General features: G+C 40.1%; 4 protein-coding genes across 6 annotated transcripts; 1 reads left to right on the forward strand and 3 right to left on the reverse strand.

Moving 5' to 3' along the window:
* The first annotated feature begins 2,346 nt into the window (after positions 1-2,346).
* On the forward strand, positions 2,347-7,152 carry LOC121773517 (nodulation receptor kinase-like). Of its 2 annotated transcripts, none has more exons than XM_042170396.1 (15): positions 2,347-2,666; positions 2,927-3,452; positions 3,684-4,159; positions 4,239-4,389; positions 4,487-4,558; positions 4,640-4,708; positions 4,803-4,874; positions 4,981-5,052; positions 5,188-5,369; positions 5,453-5,679; positions 5,780-5,906; positions 5,985-6,053; positions 6,138-6,327; positions 6,416-6,548; positions 6,648-7,152. In XM_042170396.1, the coding sequence occupies exons 1-15, from the start codon at positions 2,573-2,575 to the stop codon at positions 6,981-6,983; spliced, it is 2,796 nt and encodes a 931-aa protein (XP_042026330.1). In that variant the 5' UTR covers positions 2,347-2,572; the 3' UTR covers positions 6,984-7,152. The 2 variants fall into 2 exon arrangements, with proteins under 2 accessions (XP_042026330.1, XP_042026331.1); XM_042170397.1 differs by having other exon boundaries at positions 2,930-3,452.
* A 424-nt stretch (positions 7,153-7,576) lies between these two features.
* On the reverse strand, positions 7,577-13,619 carry LOC121775499 (probable cytosolic oligopeptidase A). The gene is made up of 16 exons (XM_042172576.1): positions 13,233-13,619; positions 12,963-13,130; positions 12,750-12,873; positions 12,529-12,605; positions 12,053-12,196; positions 11,713-11,943; positions 11,560-11,650; positions 11,323-11,444; positions 10,052-10,159; positions 9,713-9,958; positions 9,220-9,365; positions 8,741-8,858; positions 8,416-8,607; positions 8,119-8,184; positions 7,948-8,019; positions 7,577-7,845 (listed from the first exon to the last, which is right to left on the reverse strand). Exons 1-16 carry the CDS (start codon positions 13,602-13,604, stop codon positions 7,768-7,770), a joined length of 2,355 nt encoding a protein of 784 aa, XP_042028510.1. The 5' UTR covers positions 13,605-13,619; the 3' UTR covers positions 7,577-7,767.
* Positions 13,620-16,184: 2,565 nt separating this feature from the next.
* LOC121774225 (B3 domain-containing protein REM1-like) lies at positions 16,185-17,152 on the reverse strand. The gene is made up of 3 exons (XM_042171134.1): positions 17,066-17,152; positions 16,712-16,976; positions 16,185-16,621 (listed from the first exon to the last, which is right to left on the reverse strand). Exons 1-3 carry the CDS (start codon positions 17,150-17,152, stop codon positions 16,185-16,187), a joined length of 789 nt encoding a protein of 262 aa, XP_042027068.1.
* A 5,377-nt stretch (positions 17,153-22,529) lies between these two features.
* LOC121773290 (serine hydroxymethyltransferase, mitochondrial) lies at positions 22,530-25,719 on the reverse strand. 2 transcript variants are annotated; one of them, XM_042170114.1, is made up of 15 exons: positions 25,532-25,719; positions 25,409-25,459; positions 25,245-25,331; positions 25,023-25,144; positions 24,839-24,915; positions 24,555-24,679; positions 24,359-24,451; positions 24,088-24,180; positions 23,809-24,006; positions 23,571-23,741; positions 23,414-23,491; positions 23,227-23,338; positions 23,031-23,141; positions 22,782-22,931; positions 22,530-22,695 (listed from the first exon to the last, which is right to left on the reverse strand). In XM_042170114.1, the coding sequence occupies exons 1-14, from the start codon at positions 25,610-25,612 to the stop codon at positions 22,786-22,788; spliced, it is 1,545 nt and encodes a 514-aa protein (XP_042026048.1). In that variant the 5' UTR covers positions 25,613-25,719; the 3' UTR covers positions 22,530-22,695; positions 22,782-22,785. The 2 variants fall into 2 exon arrangements, with proteins under 2 accessions (XP_042026048.1, XP_042026047.1); XM_042170113.1 differs by having other exon boundaries at positions 22,530-22,699; positions 25,532-25,718.
* Positions 25,720-26,255: the final 536 nt, after the last annotated feature.

The following is a 26,255-nucleotide window of genomic DNA, read 5'->3' on the forward strand; positions in this document are numbered from 1 at the left end:
GCTTGCTCATCTAAATTTTATATTTTCTTCTGCTCATCAAAATTTAACTAGACTAATTTAAACAACTATACCAAACCTCATCATAGAGAAACTATAGAGTGGCCTAAGGCCACCCGCAAAGGCCACCCGCAAAGTGTCACGCGGGTGGCCCGTAATCCGTCACGCAGGGACGAGACGGTAGCGTAACGCGTTGCAGCGCCCCGTCTCGTCCCCAGCCCGTCGAGACGGATGGCGAGACGTCTCGCCACGCGCCAGCGCGACGTGGCGCGCTCCGGCGCCATGCGTGACGCCCACTCGCCGGCCCGCGAGTGGGCATCGTCACGCTGACGCAATAAATCATTTTTTTTAAAAAAATTAGAATTTAAAAAAAAATTAAAAATGAAAAACGGTAATATTACCGTTTTTTCTTTTTTTATTATTAATTTTTTTATTTTTTACTCTATAAATACTCCTAATTCATCTTCATTTCACACACAAATACACATCTATTCTTCCCAAATCATCTTCATTTCCTCTCCAATTTTCATCTAACCTCTCATCACAAAATGTCCGGCGACGGAAATTCTGGCGGTGGCGGCTCCGGCGGATTCGACATCAACGCGTTCGGCGACTGAGGGCATGTACAATGTCTTGGGTGGTGGTTCCGGTTCGTCGACGCCGGGCACCCAGAGTTCGTCGACGCCGGGGGGTACCAACCACCCCATTTTGATATGGATGCATATGCCCGTCCCTCCGCCCTGAGGTATTCGCAGGGATTATCCCAGATTCGGGAGGATTATTCCGTTGAACCCACTCCGGAAGAAGGCCGAGGCGGTGGAAGCTCCAAGGCGGAGTCGGACAAGGAGGAGGATCTAGGCCGGCATCCGTACAGCCCCAAAGAAACACTGGCGGTGTACAACGCCTGGATCAGCGTCTCGTACGATCCCATCGTCGGGAATCAACAATCTCGGAAGTGCTTCTGGGAAAATGTCACTGAGGCCTACCACGAGATTAAGCTGAAGGGGTCCCGCCGCCGCACATATAAGATGCTCCGCGCTCACTTTGACCGAGTCGACAGAGAGGTCAAAAAATTATGCGCCATCTACAAGAGTGAAGCGGCTCATTACCAAAGCGGAGCAACGGGAGCCGACATTCTGAGGTCGACTTTGCGAGTCTACTTCGACGACACCGGAAACAATTCAAACATGTCGATGTTTGGGAGGTCGTCAAATACGAGGAAAGGTGGGTAGGCGGTGTCCGGTCCAGCTCGGGCTCGACCTCGAAGCGCACGAAGCACACGGCAGGTGGCCAATACTCGTCTAGTAAGGGCGGTTCGGGCAGCGCCGCACAAGAGTTTGCCTCGCAGGAGGTTGAGGGCACGACAGACGATGCCGGGGGTCCTCCCGTGGGCGCCGTCGGCCGCAAGGGAGAAATGCGGCGAAGGCGGCTAGAGGGAAGAGGGGCCGAGTCGAATCAAGCCAGACGGGCGGGCTCGGGGGCACCCTCGAACTCCCTAATGTCCATGTACATGACCGCCACAATGGCGGACACTTCCCGCATGACGCCTCCCCAATACCAAGCATATCTTGCCGGAATTGAGTTTATGGCAAGACAACTTGGTATTCCGCCTCCAGGTGGCTTCAGTGCACCTCCACCGCCTTCGGGGGATGATTCGCCGACGGCGTAGGTTTTTTTATTTTCTATAAAATTGTATTTGAAATTATGTAATTTTTATTTTTTTAGGATTTTAATTATGTGTTTTTTTATTTTTTTAAATTTTAAGTTGTATTTTTATTTTGTGTTGTAATTTTATTTTATTTAATGAAGTGCGTTTTTATTAATTGAATTTAGTTGGAAATAAAAATATAAAATGAAATTGAATGAATAGTAATTTAAGAGACGGTTAAGGGACGTATAAGAGATGGAGGGTTGCAGGTTCCGTCCTTTAGTTAAGAGATGGAGTAAAAAAGTACAGTGTGACCCATGAATAGTAATTTAATGGACAGTTAATGAACGGATAAGAGACAGCGTTGCAGATGGCCTAATTGTCATCAGATGATAGAGAAATTATAGAGTGACCTATTTGTCACCATATGGTTGCTTATAAATCATATTCATTAACAATTATTTAAAAACTAATCCCATTTCCATGATCAATCATTCCAAGGTAACTGACAAAGGGAGGGACAAAGATGAATTATAAGTAAATGGTGGCTCAGCCCCATAACAAATTTAAATTTCCACAACAATAAAGAAATATCAACTACTCTAAAAACAAACAAATCATAATAATCATCAAGAGTATTAGTTAAATTTGATGGTCATTAAACTTATAGTTTATGCAATTAGATTAATATATCTCTAACTTGTTGTCAATGCTTATGCACCAACCACTATAGTCAAACTGGAATATCATCAGAGCTTTCTTCAATTTCATGTAATTCTTGTTTTTTGTCTTCCCTGAGAAATTCAATCCAGGAAACAAGATAGGCTGAGTTACCATGTTGTTTTCCTGATCAAAGCAAGCAGAACTATAAAGTTTGAGACCATCAAACCACCCCCCGATGGGGCGACTTTCTGTGACGATTTCAGGATGATGGAGGAGTTGGATATCGCGAATACGAGACTAATCACATGTTGCATCTTTCTCATATTCCTGTTGGTAAATTCAAGTTATGCACAAGAAGGTGAGTGTGTTGGTGTTCTTTTTTACGTGAGTAGTTATGTTGTGTCTTTTCTGTTATAGATCTTGTACACATTAATCAATTTTATGCCTTCATAACAATAGAATATATAGAGAAAGTTGAATGCAACATTTTATTGTATAACTTCAGCTGTTTTAAACCTATGGCTATGGAAACTAGGCAATTTAAAACAGGATCCAACATTAGTTTCTAGTACTAGTGTTTATACTGTCAATATTTCACATTTCGGAGATGATCTTCAGCAGGCTCGCTTAGCATTCAGTGTTGCGCTGATACTGCCTTCACGGATCCGAATACCACTATTCGCTACATATCAGATGAAACTTGGTATCCTGATAACAAAAGTTGCCAAAACACGGTTTGGACTGGGGATGTCAATCAAGAGACTAACGAAGCAAGATATTTTGAGTCGGGATATAACAGCAAATGGTGTTACAACTTGCCAACAAGGAATGGATCTTCCTATTTGATTAGAGGAACATTTCCTCTCAGCAATCCGCAGGAATCATCGCCTTCTGGCAACTTTTTCAGCGTATCAGTTGGTGAAACGGAAATAGAGAGGGTCAATTCTTCATCGAAACGAGTTGAGGGATTATTTAGTGCCATGAGTAACTACACTAACTTCTGCCTAGTGAAGGGAAAAGGGGAAGCATACCTTTCAAAGCTGGAACTTCGACCTTCGAATCCTGTATACCTAACGAGATACACCTCCAGCGTGCTCAAACTTGTGGATCGGGTAGATGTAGGAAACACAGTGGCTGATATCAGGTATGCCTCCTAATTGAAGGTTGTTGCAATGATGAACTGATTTAGCATGGTTTGTTACTGAAGTTGTGACTTAAGACTCTAGTCTATTAGTACTATTACTTATTAGTGAACATATAAATAGGACTCTAATTAACATAACAACATCTATTATATAAATTTAGATCAAACCACAGATAACAAGAATTTGACTGAACAATTAATCTTCTACTTCACTCCATTTTGAGATCTCAGGTATCCACACGACTCGTATGATCGAATTTGGAGATCAGGCGTATACCCTGATTCAGCAGCTAGATACATGCTGCCTCCCACCACCAATGCCAGTATCACTGATCCAGACAATTTAATGCCTCCACTTCAAGTATTAAAGACAGCTGTGACTCATCAGGAAAGGTTGGAGTTTCAGTATGATACCCTCGATGAAGGATCAAGAAACTACGTCATTTATCTCTACTTTCTTGAGCTGAATGAATCTGTTCGAGTCGGGGAAAGGGTATTCAATGTGTTCATCAATGATAAGAATGTGCATACGGTTGATATATGGGCTAGCGGTGAACCCTTCTTGAAAGTAGCTCTCAACTTCACAACAAATGGAGTTCTTAATTTGACCTTGGTTAAAGCCTCGAATTCTCAGCTGGGACCCATCTGTAATGCTTATGATATTTGGCTAGTTTACCCGAGGAATGCAGAAACGAATGCGGAGGAAGGTAACTAAGCACTTAAGTTACCTAATATTTTCATGGAAGAGATTTGACAGATGGCTAAGATTCTCATATATCTATTTAGTGGCAGTGATAACGAAAGTGAAGAGCGAGTTGCTTTCCCAGAACCAAGATAGTGAAGTTCTGAAGACATGGTCCGGAGACCCTTGTCTCCCTCTTCCATGGCATGGTTTGTCTTGTGATGCTCCCAACGGTACCTCAATTATCAGTCGAATGTGAGATGCTTCTCCATAACACATACTCCTTTCTCAATGTGTTACACCTGCAAACTCGTTGTTCCAACGATGATTCTTCACTTTTTTGCTGTCACAGGGACTTATCCTCCAGCAAACTCACCGGGCCACTCCCTTCCAGCATCACCGACCTGAAATACCTGAAAGAATTGTACGACTCAGTACTCTTCTTTTTAGTTTCTTTTGTTGATTTATGCACTTGTTAGTTGTGACGATCAATGGTAAAACGCAGGAACTTGAGCAATAACGGGTTCATAGGCACTGTTCCTCAGTTTCCAGCTTCTTCCATGCTGATTTCACTGTAATAATTCAACTCAACTTAGAATGTTAGATTATTTTATTTTGTAGCAGATAATTTAAGACAGTCATCTATGAGTTTTTCGGTTATTTTGTAGGGATGTGAGCCACAATGAACTCACAGGAAACATCACATTCACTATTTCTAAAATGAAACATTTGGAGAAACTGTAAGTTCACACATTATATTCTTGACTAACTACTAGGTGCTGGTTAAATTGGTTTTGTCAGTGCATTATCGTTTATCTAAACTCGAATCTATTTGTTCTTCAATAGATATTTCGGCTGCAATTCTCACCTCACAGGAAGTCTTCCTACAGACTTAAGCAAGCCAAATCTCAGTACAGAGTAAGATGTTTATCCTTTCAGGAATCCATAGCATATTTACGGTGCAAGACTGTCGTTATCTTCATCCGTTTTGGATATGTACCTTTGAGAGAGAATTGACTCCTTATACGTAGCCATATACATTCATATATGTAGCAATGGGGTATGTCATGCTCAAGCATCCTCCAATTCGGCTCGGATTCTCATTGGCACAATTGCAGCTGGATCTCTGCTAGTTATAGCCATAGCCATAGCTGGGACATGCCAGTTCTGTACTTACAAAAAGAAAAGAGGAACTCTGCACAGATATGATGATAAGAGGCAACTGACGTCGAAAAGTAAGTACGCAGAAAATCTCAATGTGTTTTGTGATGGAAAATTTTATTTCATGAAGCTACAACAGCATTGCTTTAAAGTGCAGATGCGATCTATGCAATATCGAGCACAGAATCCGTGGCTGCAAAATTAATTTCTATACAAAGTTTCACACTGAAGTGCATAGAAGCTTCCATACAAAACTACAAAACATTGATAGGAGAAGGTGGATTTGGATCAGTCTATCGTGGCACTCTAGCCGATGGTCAAGAAGTTGCAGTGAAGGTCCGATCAGCCACCTCAACACAGGGGACTCGTGAGTTCGATAATGAAGTAAGCTTCTATCATTTATATACACCATATGGATGATGACATTACTTCTTCTGTGATGTCCGCGCCAGCCTAACAGAATCTGTATCGTTAAATTATGCAGCTAAACCTGCTCTCAGCAATTAGGCACGAGAACTTGGTGCCATTGATCGGATATTGCTGTGAGAATGACCAGCAAATTCTTGTCTATCCTTTCATGTCCAATGGTTCTCTACAAGACCGCCTATATGGTAAATCTCGTTTACATGGATATCGATCGAAGTTAGATTCTCTTCGGATTTTATTCATCTATTCTCATTCACAAACAGGCGCAGCAGCAAAGCGTAAAATCCTTGACTGGCCAACAAGACTTTCCATTGCTTTAGGTGCTGCAAGAGGCAAGCAGCAAACAGCTCCAGAAAAAATTATGTTTTTACTAATCACATTTTAAAACCAACTGTGAAACTTTTCATATTTTCCAGGCTTAACATATCTGCACACCTTCTCCGAGCGTTGTGTAATACACAGAGATGTGAAATCGAGTAATATACTTCTGGATCATAGCATGAGTGCAAAAGTTTCAGACTTTGGATTCTCGAAATACGCACCTCAAGAAGGGGATAGCGGTACTTCTCTTGAAGTAAGGGGCACTGCAGGATACCTTGACCCAGAGTAAGTATGCTATCACACAGATTCACAAATATGCAGTATCAAGAATTGCTGCCATTTTCTATCTCCTAACAAAACTGTGCTTTCTCAGGTACTACTCAACACAGCATCTATCAGCAAAAAGCGATGTCTTTAGCTTTGGGGTCGTTTTACTGGAAATTGTAAGCGGCCGAGAGCCTCTCAATATAAACAGGCCAAGAAGTGAGTGGAGCTTGGTGGAATGGGTAAGGTTTTACACATGAAAGAGATTAAATTATGATTCAACTATAAAACTATTTATATTCACTTGTTTCTTATTTCTTTGCTTTTTGAATTGCATATAGGCAAAGCCTCATATAAAGAACTCAAAAGTGGAAGAGATAGTGGATCCTAGCATTAAAGGAGGATACCATGCTGAAGCAATGTGGAGAGTTGTAGAGGTAGCTTTGGCGTGTATTGAACCTTACTCGGCTTATCGCCCCTGCATGGCAGACATTGTTCGTGAGCTAGAGGATGCTTTCATCATAGAGAACAATGCATCAGAATACATGAAATCTATTGAAAGTTTTGGTGGGTCCAATCGCTACTCAATAGAGAGGCCTATCGTCATACCACCAACTTCAGTTCCGACAGAGCCATCCCCTATTCTTATGCAGCCACCTCCTCCACAGCCAAGATAATCAGCTCGTTGAGGCTGTTACTTACAAAATCAGTCATCTTACGATTGGATAAAGATTTAGAAAACATGAGTAGTGCTAGACTATTTGGTTTCTACCATTGCTTCATTACTAGTATTGTGTAAATACTGTGACAGGATGATGGATAAGCAAACCAAATGCCTTCCTCCAAGATGCATACAAGGACACCTAGTTTAGGCCACAAATCATCCAGAAAACGAAAATTTTCACTCAATTGAGCATCTGTATTCTTAATGAAGCCATCATTCCATTTCATTCAAAATTGTAATGGCGTATAAGCCTCTGTCGTCTCTTTAAATACGTAATTAGCATTGGCATATTTCCCGTTCATAGAATACAAAAAAAGCTCCCATTCAGGAAACTTTTTTTTTTTGCTTATGTTGATCATACACTTTGATGTTTAATGCTTATTTTTGTATTGCCACCATATTTACAATTCGGTGTTAACTGTTAAGTGTATTTGTAAGGGTGATCTCAAATTTCATATTTTTTCAAACTCATTTTTCATCCCTGCCATTTGTGTAAAGCTTGTACTGTCTTGAGGTGAGAGTTGCCTCCTTTTGAAATAAAAGAAATAATACACCAAAAAGGCAAATTATGCATCTTAGTATAAAGAAATGCAATGTTGGCATATAAACAGTCAATTGCCTTTTGAGAGAAACAGGGCATAGTTACTGTGTCTATAAAAAACTAATGCCATTGTACTTCTGTGTCTATAAAAAATAAAGCCCTTATTGGATGTACTAAAATTTGGCTACAAGCTAACTCAAGCAACTTGCAACAGACCATTGTGCCTTAGTAAGGCTTCGGGAGAGGGTTCGCGCCCACGGAACTCCACAAAAACCTGACCAAATATTTTGGCAAATTAGAGATCATGTAAAAACCTTTTGTTGTATGATATATTGACTTAAAAGAGTAAGATAGACACAGTATAATCATTTCTAACCTCTAGAGGAGCTTTTCCGCCTCCGAGAGCAAGAACTGTTTCTCGGAACCTATTGCCTGTTTCCTTCACCGCCTGTCACAAGGGATAAGTCACAAGGTGTAAGAAACACAGTTGCATTAACTATATTCCATGATATGCATATGTGCACCAAAACCATAGAACATCAAATACCTTATCATCATTCAATCCGGCATCTTCAAATGCAGAAAAGGCATCAGCTGACAAAACTTCAGCCCACTGCATGAAGATATGGACATCAGTTGGTGTTAGCAAGAAAACTAGAAATTGGAAATTAGGCAAGTACAAATTCAAGCATGGAGTTTCTCTACTAAGGAAATATTCAGGGTAATTTATGCCTAATGCTGTAGATCAAAAAGTAGTAACGAATTGAACCAGAAAAGCATTTGAAAGGTTAAAGAGCACCCAAGTGCATACCCAAGCATTAATGTAGAGAGGCCAAAAAATTACCTTGTAGCTGTAGTATCCAGCGGCATATCCACCAGCAAATATATGACTGAAACTGCAAAGGAACTTATCCTCTGGAAGTGGAGGAAGCACTTGAGTCTTTTCAGAAACTCTTCTGTCAACATGGAAGATTGACTCCGAACCACCTGGGACATACTTCGTGTGCAACTCTAGATCAAGAGTGGCAAATCGCAGCTGAAATATACATGAGAGCATATAAGTACTCCATGGCAGTCAAAGGTAATCATGCAGTAGCATACTTTCTATAAGTGAGAAATGGAAACCCTGCTGAATAAATCAACAATCATTTCGATAGCACTGCACCTACTTGTCTAAGACTTAAAGAACCAGCACGGAAAGTCCTAGCAGCAAGAAGCTTTTTGTATATGTCATCTGGAATGCTTTCACCAGTTTCATAATGCTTGCCGATACTCATCAAGGTACCTCTGCAAACAATAACACATTAAATCTTATCAATGAGTAAGATGACTGGAGAAGAATCAAAGAGTTTCTTATACTCCATTGACGAGCATGTCATTGAATGATGGGAAAGAATCAACATAATAGCACTATAGCAGCTTTATAATCTGCAGTTTGGATCCAAATATTGTTTTAGGTTCAATTTGCAATTCTGAGACATTTCACAAGAACTAGTCAGGTCTACAAAAATAGGAACAAGTGGCACCAAACAGGAAAACCTGACCAGACAAAGAGAGGTGGCATTATAAGTATATAGTTAAGTATAACAGATCCTGGTTATTGGAAAGATAGGACATTTAAAATATATAAACAGGTGAAAATACCTACCTATGGTAGCACCAATTTTCCATGAATTGGGAAGGCAGTTCTACAGCATCCCACTCTACATTCCTTATACCAGCAACCAAACCCTCATCTTGCTTTGTCAGCATATGCTGAAGTGCATGGCCAAATTCATGGAATACGGTCTCAACCTACAAGTACCGTGAGAATCAATCACATAAAGAGTAGTTAAAACAAAGAATAGCACCAGGACTTCAGAGTTCAGACTTTCAAATTTTTCTCCAAAATCATTTCACATATGTTTGTCAATAATGGGAAAGAATTATGCCATAGCATATTAATATGTAACTTGAGGGGGCAAATATATAACAAATTTGGGACAGGCAAGTGTTAACTAAATTTCATTAATACTTCATGCTTAGTCCAATAATTGGAGTAGCTGCCACTAGCAGAGTAACATAGTCCAATCACAAACTGTAATAAATTATACTCCATCCGTACAAATCTTCTAGAGGTAGTACAAGAAACATGTGCATACCTCACGGAATGTCATAAGGCTTGGCTTGTCCCCTACAGGTGGCATTTGGTTGCACACCATGTGGGCAACAGGCAACCTAGGAGAGGAGCCATCTCGCGACATGACACGACTTCGGCTAAATACTTCATCCATCCATGCTCCTCCTCGTTTCTCAGAAGGGCGAGAATACGGATCAAAATAGAAGTATGCAATAGGGTTACCTGAAGAAGCATTGACGCGATAAAACCGAACATCATTTATCCAAACCTACAGAAAAAATATATTCTGTTAGTGACAACCCCATGCATCATCAGATAAGCTGGCTCTAATCTTAAAACATAGATACAGAAAGTATCTTACTGGAGCTAAACCGTCTGCAGGCTCAACAGTGATCCCAAACAACTTGTTTGCCAGACTGAAAAGACCATCCATAACTTTTGGCAAAGAAAAGTAAGGTCTCAACTCTTCCTGTTGAATTCACTAAACGTGATCAGATTGTATATTCAGCAGAAGTAAGTAGGTAGATAGGAAGCATATTGAATCATACTAAAAGCAATCAAAGTTCTGCCATAAAGAAGATGCACAAGAAACTGTCACTACAGCTTCTAAATTCGAATTCTACACAAGTACAGTATTTACGAAAGCACAGAGCAAACACAGAGTGACTAACAAAGTACCAACATAAAATAAATATTCATCAAAAAATTTTACGACAGCAGACTAAATTTATTCAGATAAGATTAACAATCAAAGAATGATAACTAGCATTGAGGAATACATTACTGTAAGGAGTTCCTTTACTAACATAAGCAGTAAGCAGAACTTACTTGGCAAACAAAAATATGAATAAATAATCATGCAACATCTCTTTGCAGGAAACGCAAAGGAACAGATAAATAGCGGAAGAGTATCTGAATGAAAGCAAGCAGAGTATTTCATAAAAGCAATGTTGTCAAATAGCGGATATAGCGGGGATATGGCGCTATTGCATAGCGTTCGGCGATTGAAACGCCATCGCCACGCCGATTTATGACATTTTTCCGTGGCGGCCGGCACGGGCGCCATGACGTTGATTTTGACTATTTACCTCTTATTTTGACTTTTTTTATCTCTAATTTTGACTTTTTAAATCCAATTTTTTATCTTTGATTTTGAATTTTTAATCCAATTTTGTCTTTTTTATCTTTTGACTATTCAGCCCAATAACTAGAGACCGGCCAAATTAACCCTTGCAGGCCAACCCAATTGACCCATATCCGGCCCAATTTTAAATTAAAAAGATAATTAATTAAGTTAAAAAATATAAAGTAAATCATATTTCCACCATCATGTTATGCTTTATTAATTGTTTTAAGAGTTTTAGATGTTATATTTTTATTAGTTTCTAATTTTTGGATTAAACATAATAATGTATATAAGTATTATTTTATTTATTTCATTATTGACCGCCATATCCCGCCATACCGATACGCCATATCCCTGTGGCTGTTTTCGGGTAGACCGCCATAAGCCGCCATACCGAGATTGACAACATTGCATAACAGACAAAGACGCTGCATGCTTTTGCATTTTCTACAGACTACAATTCAAAAACTAGTCTTTTGAGACAATAGATAGATCCACCAACTCACCTCATTTATTTCATACTTCGATTCACGAAGTCTCTCACTCCAAAAGCTAGTATCCCAATGATTTAAGTCGTCAGCTTCTGGAGCACCTTGACTCTTTGAGAAAACTTTGAGGTCTTCCATATCTGCCAGGCCAAACAACAACGTCAATGTAAAATCTTCCTATAAAAGTCTCCCATTAAAGTCAAAGAGATACTATGTCGTTACGTTCCAAAATTGATGTGTTGAGAATCATACTACCTTGAACTGCAGAATTCCAGGATGCAGATCGAAGTTTTTCAAGGAGTTCTTCTGCCTTATTAACAGTTGCCATCTTGCTGGCCATACTTACCTGATAAAGATCGCCTCATTAGGAATTTCTACAGATAGTTATATAGAAAATAAGAATCATACCTCTGCGTAGTTATTATATCCAAGAAGCTTAGCCTTCTCCAATCTAAGCTTCAAAATCTGGTCAATGATTGCTGTGTTATCCAGATCTCCACTAGAAGCACGACTTATATAGGCACGATAGACCTCCTCACGTAAGGTTCTATTCTTAGCATGCTGCATAACAGCCATAAAACTAGGAGCATCCAACGTAATTATCCAAGGCCCATTCTCTGTGGTGGCATTTTCATGTCCCTGTATACATTGCAAAAATGAAAATAAGCAAGACCGCCTAATTGATAAGTGATAACATATCAAATAAAAAGATAGAGGTATAACCAAATCAATCATCCAATGTAATTACCTTAGTCACTGCTGTTTGTGCACCCAGTCCGAGAGCAGTAGCTGGCAAACCTTCGATATCTTTCTTATCTGTTATTAATTTTTCAAATTTCTTTGTCGAATCCAAAACATTCTCCCCAAACTTTTGTGAGAGTTTAGCTAATTCCTGCAACAATTCAACAGAGGAAAAGGTAATTATTTTTAACAGAAAAAGGTCACCAGAAAAAACTTCCAAATGTTCAGATATTGGCATACTATGCAACAGATATTTGTAAAACTAAGAGTAATAATAGGGATGACTGATGAGAAATACGCACATTCCATCCACATTTCATGGTCATAGTTACATTGGTTCTGCTTTAAAAATGGATATGCTGGAGCGTATGCATAGCAATGTGCACACAAGCAACGATGAACACTTAGAATCCCATGAGGATAAACAATAGCATAATAAACTCAGTCAAGTTCATTCACGATCACATATTTTGAAGAGGATACCTGTTCAATCTTGTTGAACTCCACCCTTTTATCATCTTCAAGTGCAACACCATTCAACACAGCCTCCTTTATTTGTGCTGCAGAAATTGATCAACATTCAACAAGAAGGTCATCACCAATATAAACATCCTAATTATAAAAGAATGAACTAAGCAAAATCACATCTCGTCTGAATCTAAATATCTCCAAAAATCATAGTAAAGACAGGTGTTTCAATGCACCTTCAACTATCCGTTTGTGAGCATCACTGAGCTTCTCCCAATCAGGAGATTCTCTAATTGCTTTGAAGGCATTGTATATAGGCTTGCTCTGACCTAACTTAAGCTCAAATGCCACTTTTTCCGGCTACAAAATCCAAAGAAAGAAAACAACATACATATCATGTTATCAACTCATGTCGTTATCTCCCTCAATACATATATACGTATACGCACCTGCACTTCTTCTATGGCGGAACGGAGATCGGCGTTATCTTTGACGGCCTTGAGATGCGAAACAGCGCCCCAAACCACAGCCATACGGTCGACTAACCTCTCCAGCGGCTCCACCAACTTCGGCCACGTCGGTTCCACCGTCCTCTCCAGTTCCGCCAGATCAGATTCCTACAAATTCCTCCAATCCAATTAACTCGGCATTCCAACGCGTAACAATTCAATTCAATCAACACAGAAAAACACCAATACGAGAAATTCTAAAGCACGCACCGATTTCTTGAGCAGCGCACGGATTCCAGGGCGGACGTGTTCGGCCTCGATCAAATTGAACGGAGGGAAGTCGAAGTCCTTGAGCAGAGGATTGGTCTCGATCTCCGCCATTTCTGCGACGTCGGATAAAGGCGAGGCGCAGAAGGATCGGACGGAGGGCGGCGATGGAGCGAGATGAGTTCGGTTGATCGGCTTGCAATGAGCGCGAGTGCGGAGAAGGCAGAGGGAGAAGGAGGAAGACCAGAGGGGACAGGGACGGGATTTGAGAGGGAGACGAGGGTAAAATGGGAAACGAGGTTTGAGAGAGGAGGGTTTTATGAGACAGACGGGTTGGAAAAGGATAGACCGAGAGACAGATAAGAAGGATGCCATGAGAAGAAAAAGGAAGGGCAAAAGAATAAAATGTTTGGTAGGGGAGAGGAGATGTGGGGAAATGGGGCGGGTACGGTTCGGATCCATCCGGATCTCATCCTGCTCAGCTCAACACTTCAAGGGCTCGTTTGTTACCCATGTTGGGCCAACATGGGTTAAGAGGTTGTAACCTCCAATAGCAGGTTTAGTGGTGGAGTTAGTAATCTTCGCTCCGTGTTTGTTTGTACAGACACATATCTCCCTAACCGTAAACACTCTGTTTGGTACGCCCTTTAGAAACTATAGATACACATGTGCATTCCTGATTTTGTCCTCGTTGATTATTCAAATTGCCCAGATTGCCCTCATTTCCCCCTTTTGGCGCTGAACTCCCATTTTTCGTGAAACCCTACTGCCCGCCAACAAATTACATACTCTCCCAATTATACTGGCGACTACGGGCGTGTTCCTGTGAATCGGCTCATTTGAAGTTCAATCCCAGCTGTAATCCCAGGTATGTATTTCGTCGATGAGAAGATCCAGCCACCTACTTGTGGTCGCCGTGCAATGTGGAAATTATGTATAATTTTGTTGTCTGATCGTCTTACTTTGGGCAATAGGTTAATTTCTAGCATTAGTTAGTTGGTTTGTGGCCAACATTGTGTTTATATTTCTTGTAATTGTGATCCTTTTAGTGAATATGCGGCCATATTAATCTGATGGATTACTGTTTGGTTTGATTAGTTTGTGTGGTGTCAGACATACGACAAACATAATGGCTTCTCAACAGCACAGCTTTAATGAAACCGACGGCAGTCCTATACCTGAGGGTAATGCCTTCATCTATGCGCTCTTGCTCTTCGTCTTAGCTATCGACGTTATACAGAACTACCTTTTCTATGCAGGTTGCTCTGATTTGGTATCGCACAAAGGAGTAGTTACAGGCGTCGCTAGACGTTGTTGGACAGAACGCGAGGAGGCCATCCTCATGGCAGCTATGAAGGAGTTGGCTGCCACTGGCTGGAAGTCGGATAATGGCTTCCGTTCGGGATATCTAACCCGTGCACTGGAAGCACTGAAACGTGAATTTCCAAAAACTGATATTGTTGTTCATCCTCACATCAAATCGAAAATCACTTCTTGGAAGAAGCTATTCGCTAATGCAGATCCTTGACCGCAGTGGAGTTGGTTTCAATGCGGATGGTGAGTACAAGATAGATATCGACGATGAACAATGGGCACAAGTCGTGCAGGTAAAACAAATTGGCTTGCATATTGTGTCTGTTCCAAAATCACTGAGACAGTCACTGGGAGACCAAACACACACACAAGTCTTAGGCCTTATGCATTTTCTGTTCGAATTTTAGTAGAGTCATGCAACCTGCAATAATACTATCATAATCACTCTTACCATGTTCAAGTTTCAATTGGTTGTAATCTCTTTAACTTGTGCATTTGTTTAACTTTGTGTAGTAGAAAGATAGCAATGCCAAGTATATGAGGACTAAGTCGTGGCCTATGTTGAGTGACTGGAAAAAGATTTTCGGCAAGGACCGTGCAGAGGGGCTTAAGGGCATGGACACTGGGAAGGCGGTGCAAAAGATTTATGGGTCAAATGCTGCGGTGGGTGAAAGTTCAGCAATGGATTCTCCAATTACTTTAGAGGAACTCTTCCCTGATGAAGTGTTCCCGAGCGGTGTTATGCCAGAGATGGTAGATGAGTGCACTTCCGCACCGGGGCATGGGCGTGCAAATCCGAGGGTGCATAACAAGGCACCGAAGAAGAGGAAGACTGAGGACAAGATGGATTGTGTCCTTGCTCTTATGAATCGCATCCACGAAGACACTAATGAGCGGTTGAAGGACATCTCTAGCCGAATTGGGTACGAGTTTGATCTAAGCACGAAGAGAACCGAAGTCTTCAATCAGCTGAAAGGGATGCCCGGACTGACCATCAAGCAACAATTTTATGCCGCAAAAAAGTTGGTCAAGGAGCCTGAGCTTATGGATCTGTTTAGGGGTTTGGATGAGTTGGCTCGACCGGCATTTGTGCTCGACCTGCTAGAGACAGATGGAATGATTTGAAAAGGTTTGAGTCCGTGTCTTATTGGCTTTTTTGTTATATATCATGGTTTAAACCTTAATCCATGTAGCTATGAAGTTCGTTTGTGATAAACTCCTGTAGTATGCAGTTTATCTTTTGGTCGTTTAACATGGGAATCCTTGGACAATGTTTATATTTTGGTCTTATTGCTCTTATCACCCAAGCACTTTTGCACCTACTGCCCATATGGACATTTGCCTTCATTTTTTTAATATTTGGTATTCGTATAAAGACGTTGGGCAGTGTACTTGATTTCTCATCGTGGAGTTGTTGGTCGCAATCAACCGAGACTTTGAAATGAATCTCACCATGCACTAAATTTTCGAACATGGTATCATATACGTAGGTGGAGATGCACATACGGATCCTTACGTGGTTGCATTAATAGACATACAGAAAATTCGCACCCCACAGAGTTCACGCACATAAACAAACACAACAAACCCTAAGACTTAACTAAGATCATGGCCGAGCCACGATGAAAACACACAAGCTTTTTATGGCCGATCAAACCAAACATAGAACTGGATATCCTGCGCATCAACGAGTTTAAAGTGGCAACGAACACCTGGGAACAACGCGTTGGCATCCTTGAAGTGGCGCCATCCATGCTTGACCCAGATCTTGCCCGAGCTATGCTTGAGCAAGATCCGCCATGTTTGCCCGTCGACTAGAAAATGCACGACACTCTGCTTCGGGGCGGCACGTAGGTGAAGTTGCCAAAATTCATTAGGAATTTCTATTGTTCGCTTGGTGTTTGATTTGGTCAGCTTCAACGACCATGTGGGATACTCGTCTTCATCAAGCGCACTCCTATCAGCGTCGTAGTCACTGTCGTCTGCTGACTCGGATTCCACGTCGGAGGGGGGATAATCGTCCGACGAATCAATGTCAGGTGTGTAGACCTCATCGTCCTCTTCCTCCTCAGTTAACGCTATTTCACAAATATGAGAAAGGGCAATGCAGGCGACTATTTTTTTAAACTTAAACAAGGAAAACATGTTCAGCTTCACACGAGACTCACCTTCGCGATCACAGCGTGGCGGACACCCGGTCCCCAACTTGTATCTTTTTACGTGGAAAATCCCCACATCGACGAGAGTGAAGGTTAGTTTCTCACCATGGGAAATATTATTCCCGCGCCGGAATTCCGACCATCCAACGCAAAAGTGGCATCCACTGGCTATTTTCAGCGCGCGGACTTGCCAACTGGATCCATTTGGCATCACGAGCCGACAGTCGAACGACAGGTCATTCCCATATTCCGCAACCCATTGTGGAGGTAGCCGCTGCACAGAATCAACAGAAGAAACACATGTTAAGGTTGCTCGATAGATCAATTCGACAATGTGAAACGTGGAAGGACTATGAAGCATACCAATTCCTCTTTGTTGCGGGAACCGGAAATCACTTTGATGAAGGAATGAAGCCTATGGTATTCCCCGAAAGTTGCGTTGTCCGCCATAGCTAGATATCAACTTGTTCCACATAGTGAGGCATCGACTCACATATTTATTGTCGTTTTTCCTCGGTGGATCAACAACCCCCCACCCCTTTTAATACTATGATAAGTCGAGTCAATGGCAAAGGCTGCAACAAAGTAGAAGTGGTTGGTTTGCATTTGATGAGTGCATTTAAAGGAAGTGTGTATCCAATCGTGATCACTGTGCGTGGATGCAGTTTGGACATTATAGTCATGTGGCCATGTGAAAAAATGTAGTCATAAGACTATATCCCAAAAAAGCCACTTAAATTGAACACACGATACGACGTGGTTATTCAAACTCACCAACATAATCACATGCAATATAATAAGATGACTGAAATTGGACAAGCTGAATTTAACATTAATCGAAAATACCCATACATTAACCACACTGATCAAGGCACTAACGGAGGTAAAATGAAAATTTGCCATGATCAATAAAGCGTACAAACCGGGCATAATCACCTACATTACCATAATCAGATGCTAACTACTACCGAATATAGCTAACGTACGTACTTCCAACGATCTAAGGACGTTCAATCCCCACATGGAACTGGACAACAAACGCATCAACGAGCTTAAAATTGCACCGCACCCCTTCCACCAGATTGTTTTCGTGCTTGAATCGAGCCCACCCATGCTTAACCCAGATAGTCGTCGAGTTGTGTTTAAGGGTACAATGCCACATCCTCTCATCTGTCACCAGATACACTCCTGCTTGTATTGCACCTATCGGGATATGACGTCGCCAAAAGCCATATGGGATCTCAAGTCTGCGATTGATGTTAGTCGGAGTGAGCGTAACTACGAATGTTGGGAAGCCATCGATGTTTAGTGCCCGGCTATCGTCTACGTAATCTTCATCCATTGTTGTCTCCGATTCAGTTCCCGATGGCATGTAATTGTCGGACGAATCGATGTCCGGGCCGTGGCTGCCTTCTACATTGTCGTCTTCAACAACTACAAATAAAATGTGTTTGAGTATTAGGCCGGGATCTAAAAATTATATGATTTCAAGTTAGATTACCGTCAACGTCTCCCTGCGGGGACAATGTGTTTCGCTATCAAACCGTTTAACATTGAAAATTCCCACATCCACCAATGTGAAAGTGAGAAGATCGCCATTTACGATCCCGGTAGCACGAACAAAATATCTCCATCCCGATGCGAAGAAGAACCCATGACCAAGCTTTAGAATTCGCACTCTATAGCGTATTCCATTCGGCCAAACAAGCCTACAGTCGAACGGTAGGTCATGGCCGTGAAACCCGACGAATGCGTCGGGAAGTCGCTGCATATTATAAGCCGACGTGAAATCAAAATTCGTCCAATATCATTTGTAAGACATCAACACATAAACGAGCTTACCATGTCATCATGGAATCGCCCCTGCTCGAAAACCACCATGAATGCAGGGAGACGTTCGTAGGCCGGGTTGACGTTAGGGCCGGAGTTTGAACCATCAGCTTCCATTTTTCGGTTGTTTGTGCATCAAAGTTGGCGAATTTTTCGACTAAGAGTGGAGTGTAGGCTATCCGTCTATACACCTATTTCCTATATAGCCTTATAATGGAGAAGACAACTGTATGCATTAAAGTGAAAGGGTAAGGAAGGTGGAGAAAATTTATGATTAATGCATCGATGGGTGAGCAAATAGGCGTGCCGTGTGAAAACGCGTCTGCATTGCTTCTCTCAACCCCCAATAATAATTCATCATCTTGTCATACATTATTTATTAAGGTTCCACTTGTTGCTTGTTTGTAGATGCACAACGCAAGACATTTCATTGCTTTATTAGTGAGGAAACAATGTATGCTAATCTATGCATACTGATGATTACATGAAGAAATTATAAGAATATGCATTATCAGTAAGATCCGCCAAAATATGGTTCACCCTCTATATATCTATGGTGAAATAAGTTGATATTGTTAATTCATAACAGTTAAATATTTTTTCCCATCTAACTGTTTTATATCGTGTTTCCAAAGACATACAAGCATATGTAGTAGCTAAGCTGGTTTGATATTCCACCTTTTCTTTCCAAGTCAGATGTTCGAGTCTTAGCAACAACAACAGTTTGGTTCCTTTTTTTATTTTAGTAGTAGTAGTATTACATTTCCTCAAGAGAACTCATTTCAATTACTCTTGAATCTTAATATATACCATTTGTATGTACTTTAGCTTTATCATTTATTAAATTATTACACTTTCTTTATAGTTTATTTTTTAATTTAGTACTTTATTTATATTAGTTATTATTCTGGCTACTAGCTTCTTAATTTTTAATACTTAAACTATAGTAATTATTTAGAGTTGTAGTCTATTTTTTTAATTTATTTGGAATGAGAAATATTATATGCTTTATTATTCTTGCTACTAGCTTTTTAATTTTTAATAGTTTAACTATAGTAATTATTTAGAGTTGTAGTCTATTTACTAATTAAATTTCTAACGACCTTAAATGACGGTACATACACGAACCGAAGTTGTCGATCACATACTGCAAGTGTATTTGTTGACACTTGCCCCTTTCTATTACGATAACGTGGTGTGTCAACAATGGGTACTCGTACGGGTATGTATGTCCCATCTACTCCTAGACAACCCTACACACATTTTTGGATCGCAGGGTCAGCCATGAGTTTGGTACACGAATAAAACTGGCGGCCAACAGATTACACATACCTTAAACCACTTCCATCTTGAGTCCGTGCAATCATCACCAACCGGATCAGGTTTCACTAACATAATCCCATGCAAATTAAGCACCCCACGGAGCACCATATGTGTATACTTAGACACTGTTTCAGATGAACGCATGAAATCGTGACCCACAACCCTTGTCTTTTTGTGGTGAGCTAGGATGGACAAAAACATAGCAACTTGTTCCTCCACCGTGACAAATTTTTGGTCTATTAATCCTTCCCGGTCACGAAGAATTCGACATAATCTACCGAACGTGTTTCTATCCATCCGCAAATTGTTTATACATGAACGATCATTGACCCGGACAAGCCTATCCAGCTGCTTTACATGCGCCGGAATGGAGTCAATCATTACTTCTTGGGTAACTCTCCCCCCCCCCCGTTTCCTACTCCGTTCGTTCGATCTGAACATTGTGATAAACATGCAGACAAGAAGCTTGTTTAGCCGATGGTTTCGTATTATTTCCTCAAGCAAGATCAGTAGCTCGGTTGGCTCCTTTCTATCCACCTACATGAGCAAATATCAGCATAGCTTACTGAAGGTGCTACAAATACAACAACATCATATCAAATGACAGACAAGCACAACTGAATCATCACATTACAACGTCAACAAAAAAGCGTTAATACTGGATGGTATTTGTGAAATCCTAAAATCCATGAAATTGTATGCAACAAAATTCATACAATCACCCCCCTCCCATAGCAGAAAGAACCGCTCCCAATTGGACACTGAGGCACAAATTGTGAAGGATATGGGTGTTCATGACCAAATGTATTTCTTAGTTTGTTTACAAAACCACAAAATGGCCAACGTATCTGATTTGGTACTCCATCGTTGATTTATAGACAGAACACAAACTGACTTCAATATCAACAGTGCCAATTTCTGGAATGACGTCTACTTATTCAGCCAAATTCATAGAACCGAAGTCGAACACATATTACAACCTATAGGCGGCCACTTAGCAACAAATTTAAAAGGCCATTTCGGCTCAATAGCAACCTAATTTAAAGTCAGGTGCCGAGATATGCCGAACATACCTGCTGAATATCGTCGTGGTCGGACATGGCAAGCACGACGTACGAGATACCAAGGGCGTTAGCTTGCAACCTAACAATCAACGCACACGTGGTCAGAAATTCGAATTGGGTAAGCCCATTATGAAATTCTAAACAACAAGTGCAACAACGGCAACCACGATGTTCGACCCAAGGATCCTCACAGAACGCGTCGAATATGAGCAATTGGTGGTTGATTGTGGCGGAAATTCGATGGAGATGGAGTAAATGGAGCTGATCTGAAGGGTATTCAAGTCAATTGGGTGAAGTGCGAAATCTTCACCGCGATTCTTCCTCCCTATCGCGTGTTTCAACAGAGACAGAGTTATCTCTGTTTTGATCACCCGTATCTTACGGTGAGTCGGGTTCTGGGATAGATGCACCGGGTCAGGTAGATTGCTAACATGGAAACCAAACAAAGAAATTAGGGTAAATAGGGAGGCCTATCTATGCCTAACATGGGTAACAAACGAGCCCCAATTGGATAAAAGTTTACGCAATTTGATACCACCACCACAAGAAATGAATCAAACGCAAAGGTGTAATTTATAAAATAAACTAATACAAGTCAATGTCACTAATGTCGCTCTGGCCTCTGGATATTCTGTTGAGACATTGTGATCGTGGAATATTTCACGATATAAATTATATACTACTCCTTATTAACTGAAACTTGAATGTTATGCCGTCTCCAATGTCAAACTTAACATTTTAATTCAACTATTTATATTAAATTTAAATTTTATACTCTATTTTAGTATTTCCTCTATCTCAATTAAGATGCCCTTTTCTTTTTCACACTTGTTTTGAAAAAATGATCATAAATAAGTTAAAGTGGAGAGAAATTAAAGTAGGAGAGAAAATAATGTAGAAGAGTACGGACGGAGGGAGCACTATATATCTCATAAAATTTTTATAGGAATACCATATTCGGTGTTGTTCCATAACAAAATCCAAAAATGATTTTAGCTTGGAAAAGTTTTCTACACCAAAACTAATTTTTGTGTATGGTTGGAGATGGTATTAGTGGCATAGTTAAAACTTAAACCATTACAAATTATTTGGACAAGAAATTAATTTACATTTTGATTTATAATCAATTTACAAAGTATCATGTTGTATGAAATAGTTTTCATATAAAGTTTTATTTAATTAATTTGATTTAATTTAATTTGATTAAACTAATTTGGTGTATATACAGTTTCATTATACTTTCTTTGTCAATCTCCTCTACCACTAAACTGGACTGGACTTGACAAGATTTCTTTTTATAAATTCAGACTCACTTCAATACATGGACTTTTAGAAATTACTCCACATAAGAATTATTTTGAAGGCCTCTATCAATTACTGCCACACATATTTTGAGTTTCAAGAATGAGTTCAAAGTGTTGAAGATCATACTAAATCACTATATAAAATATGTAGTTCTTCATGCATCATATAAACAAACATTTATTTTGTATTTTAAAACTAAGCAGTTCATAATTAAATATTACTCCTTATGCATATTTACACAAATCAAGGAGTAGAAATAGTATGAAATATAAAATCCTATAATACAAATCACCAATAACAAGCCATTTCAGAAAAAAAAAAGGCATAACTGCAAGTTTCATATGATATTAATTCATTTTGTACATATATAATGGAGAGTAAATAGGAATCAAAGAGCATGACAGTTTCGTATCCCTTCCTTATTTTACTTCACCCCATTTAAGTCTCTAAATTGGACCACAGATTTGCTGCCTGTCTGAATAAAAACAACAACAACAAATGTAGTTACATCAATTTTTTCTTCTTTAGAACAACATTTCTATGCAAGATGTGCCTACCTTCTTAGTTTTTGTACTTCATGGTTTCTTTCTCAAAGCCAATTGTGGGGAACTGCTTTGCATACTCCTCCACGTCGTGGCGAAGTTTTGCGACCTCCGATTGGAACGAAGGAGTGGACAGTGTGGCCACAAAGTCTTTCAGTTTTGTGCCTGCATAATTTCAAGTATATTTGCATAAAGTTGTTTGAATAAAATGAAGACACTTACAAATATATATATGATGTTAACATCAGATAGTAGGGTTAGAACCTTTAGTTTCAGCCTTAACTTTGACAGCCAATTGCACAGCAGAATCAAAGAAGTGAGCAACTTTGGCAAAATCCTCCTCTAAGAATCCTCTTGAAGTAAGAGCAGGGGTACCTAACATAACAAGGAAAACATAAATGAAATTGGCGACGAGACGAATTATCATGCTAAACTTGAGAAAAAAAAGAAGCGTGCGCACCCATCCTGATGCCACCGGGAACCATGGCGGATACATCTCCAGGAACGGTGTTTTTGTTTGCTGCAATATGGACAGCTTCCAACACCTTCTCTACCCTTGAACCATCAATGCCCTGCAAAAAAAAGCAAATAAAAATGAGAGTCATTTGCAAGATAGCAATCAATTAGTATGAAGTGTGACAAATTACCTTGCTTTTCAAGTTGACAAGAACTAAGTGGTTGTCTGTTCCTCCAGAAACAAGTTCGTATCCGTTCTTACTGAGAGTCTGCAACATTAGATTGGGTTTAATATTGCTTGCCTTTTCATCAAGAAGTATAAGCAACGTATATCTAAGCCGATTGTACCTGAGCAAACTTTGCACAGTTGCTCAATACTTGTTCTTGGTAAGCTTTGTATTCTGGAGTTGTTGCCTGTTTCAATGCAACTGCCAAGCCAGTAATTGTGTGGTTGTGTGGGCCGCCTTGAAGTCCCGGAAAAACAGCTTGGTTGATTTTATCTTCATAGTCATACAACACCTTCAAGAAATAAGAGTTAGCATTTTTTATCTATGATAACAGAAACCACCATGGCAATCCATCCAACCTCTTTGCCTTGTTTGTTGACCTCTTTAACACCCTTCCTGTAGAAAATCATGGCACCACGAGGTCCACGGAGTGATTTGTGGGTTGTGGTTGTCACCACATCCGCATAGTCAAATGGCGATGAGATGACTCCAGCTGCAACGAGTCCACTAATATGTGCCATATCGGCCAGCAAAATTGCCTTCTGCTTGTCGCAGACCTGCCAACGACATACAGGAAATAAGCTCAGGGTTCTGTGTCCAGACAACGATAATTCCACGAGTATCTGGGAGAAAATTACCTTCCTGATGCGGTCATAATCATAGAGACGTGCATAAGCACTAGCACCAGCAACAATTAGTTTTGGCCTAAAGAGTACAGCACTCTTTTCCAACTGCAGAAATAAACTAATTCAGCAAACTGTAACATTCTAAAAAGCTGCTATACGATGATAATACACGTGGCTTCACAAATCAGACTCCTCATATTTATAGAACATTCTGTTCTTGATTTTCTGAAAAGAATTTATTTGAAGAATTTGAAAATGTACAAAGAAGAAAAAAGTAATGCACCTGATCATAATCAATGTAGCCTGTGCTTTCATTCAATCTGTATGGCATAGTCTCAAAAAATATAGAGACTGCGGATATCTTCTTAGTATCAGTCTGTAAAATCAGAACAAAATCCATCACAATATTCTTGATGATAAACAAATAAGTGTTCAAGAGAAATGTCTATAAATACGCAGTTTCATAAATGAGGAAGCACCTGGTAACCGTGAGAGAGATGGCCTCCATGAGGAAGATCAAGTGCCATAATTCTGTCATGCGGTTTAAGTAAAGCAGTGTAAACCTGAAAGTTTGCAGGAGATCCTGATAGAGGCTGCACATTTACTGTGATGAAAAATAACTAAGATAAGTTTCACTAATATCCGTATCTAGTTTAAGTAAGTGTATTAAGTAGTACTAATTCATATTCAAACCTCACATGTTAAGACATTCCTTCATAATACATCATACAAACCATCTGATCACAGAAGGAAATGCCATTACCTCCCCATTTCGCAGGGTCCAACCGGAATGCTTCCAGTGCACGCTTCTGGCATAGCGTTTCAGCCATGTCAATGTACCTGAAGTTTTGTAAAGCTTGATCAGAATGGAAAATAAGTCGACACAACAAATATGCATAAGCAGAACAACAAATTAGATAAAAAAATGAAGTTAGAACTCTACTTACTCATTTCCTCCATAGTATCTTGCACCGGGATATCCTTCACTGTACTTGTTGGTCATAACCGAACCCACCGCTTGCATCACAGACACAGAAGTGAAATTTTCAGAGGGGATGAGCTCGAGCCCCTGCAACATATATATGCAACAAACATGTATTCCAGCAATTAAGTCACAAGTTGCATAAGATAAAAATGGTTGCAATCTGATGAAGATAAGCAGAAGTGACCTTCCATTGTCTAGCCTTTTCGTGCTCGATAATGTCAGCAATCTCAGGATCAACGACTTCCAACGGTGCATTCAACTGCTTAGGCCACTGCAAAATCTCAGCCAAACAGAAGTTAGTACTATTAATGAGAAACTCAATTCCCAAATGAGAAATAGAAGGCATACCGAGACGCCGTTCTTTTCCTTGTCGTAGACAGCTTCATCAGGCAAGGAAGACTGCAGAAAAAGCAGTTGAATTAGGAGAAAATAAATAAGGAGAAGGGGAAATGAAGTAAGTAAGAAGGAGACCAGGTGATAGATAGAGCCACCGCGCTTGAGAGGTTTGGAGATGGAGGAGGAAAGCCTCCTCACAGCCATAGCTAGCATCATCTTGTGTTGCGTATTTTGCTCTCACGAGAGATGCGAGAATGAGTGAGAGTGGATGTGTGTTTTAACTTTTAATGGGTGAGGTTTTGGTGGTGCTTGAAAATCGATGAATATGTATGGTTCTTGTTTCTCATTTTAGCGCTATAATGCTTTATCCGCTTGAATTTGCATAGCAATGGAGAGGGGCACAATATTTTTTTTATTGTTTTACTTTAATATCATTATCTCAACGACTTCGACATCACACTCTGTTGTAGTTGCCAAAAAATCAAGCTTTCATGTTTCATCCAATAATAAAAGGATAATATTGGTGTTTCATATTTTTATCTTTGAAATCAACAACGAAATACCATCAAAGCCCGGCCCACATGATACCACCAAAAACAGTACCAAACAACAGCAATGTAAAATAAATCAAGCCCGGCCCATATGAACCGCATTCCTCAACACACTCCAACCCTATCTACTACTTCAATATTACAATTAGTTTGGGCAAAATGGCCAAATAAATCATGAAAATATGTCAAATTCTAGTCCGTTTCACACTTTTAAATCACAAAATATAAAATTTTTGCTATTATCACCTCCTTTCCCTTTTCGGCGAATTACGCGCTAATATGGTAATCGATTTAAAACATGTAGACGA

This window comes from Salvia splendens, chromosome 17, assembly GCF_004379255.2.
Source record: "Salvia splendens isolate huo1 chromosome 17, SspV2, whole genome shotgun sequence".
Classification (NCBI taxonomy): domain Eukaryota; kingdom Viridiplantae; phylum Streptophyta; class Magnoliopsida; order Lamiales; family Lamiaceae; genus Salvia; species Salvia splendens.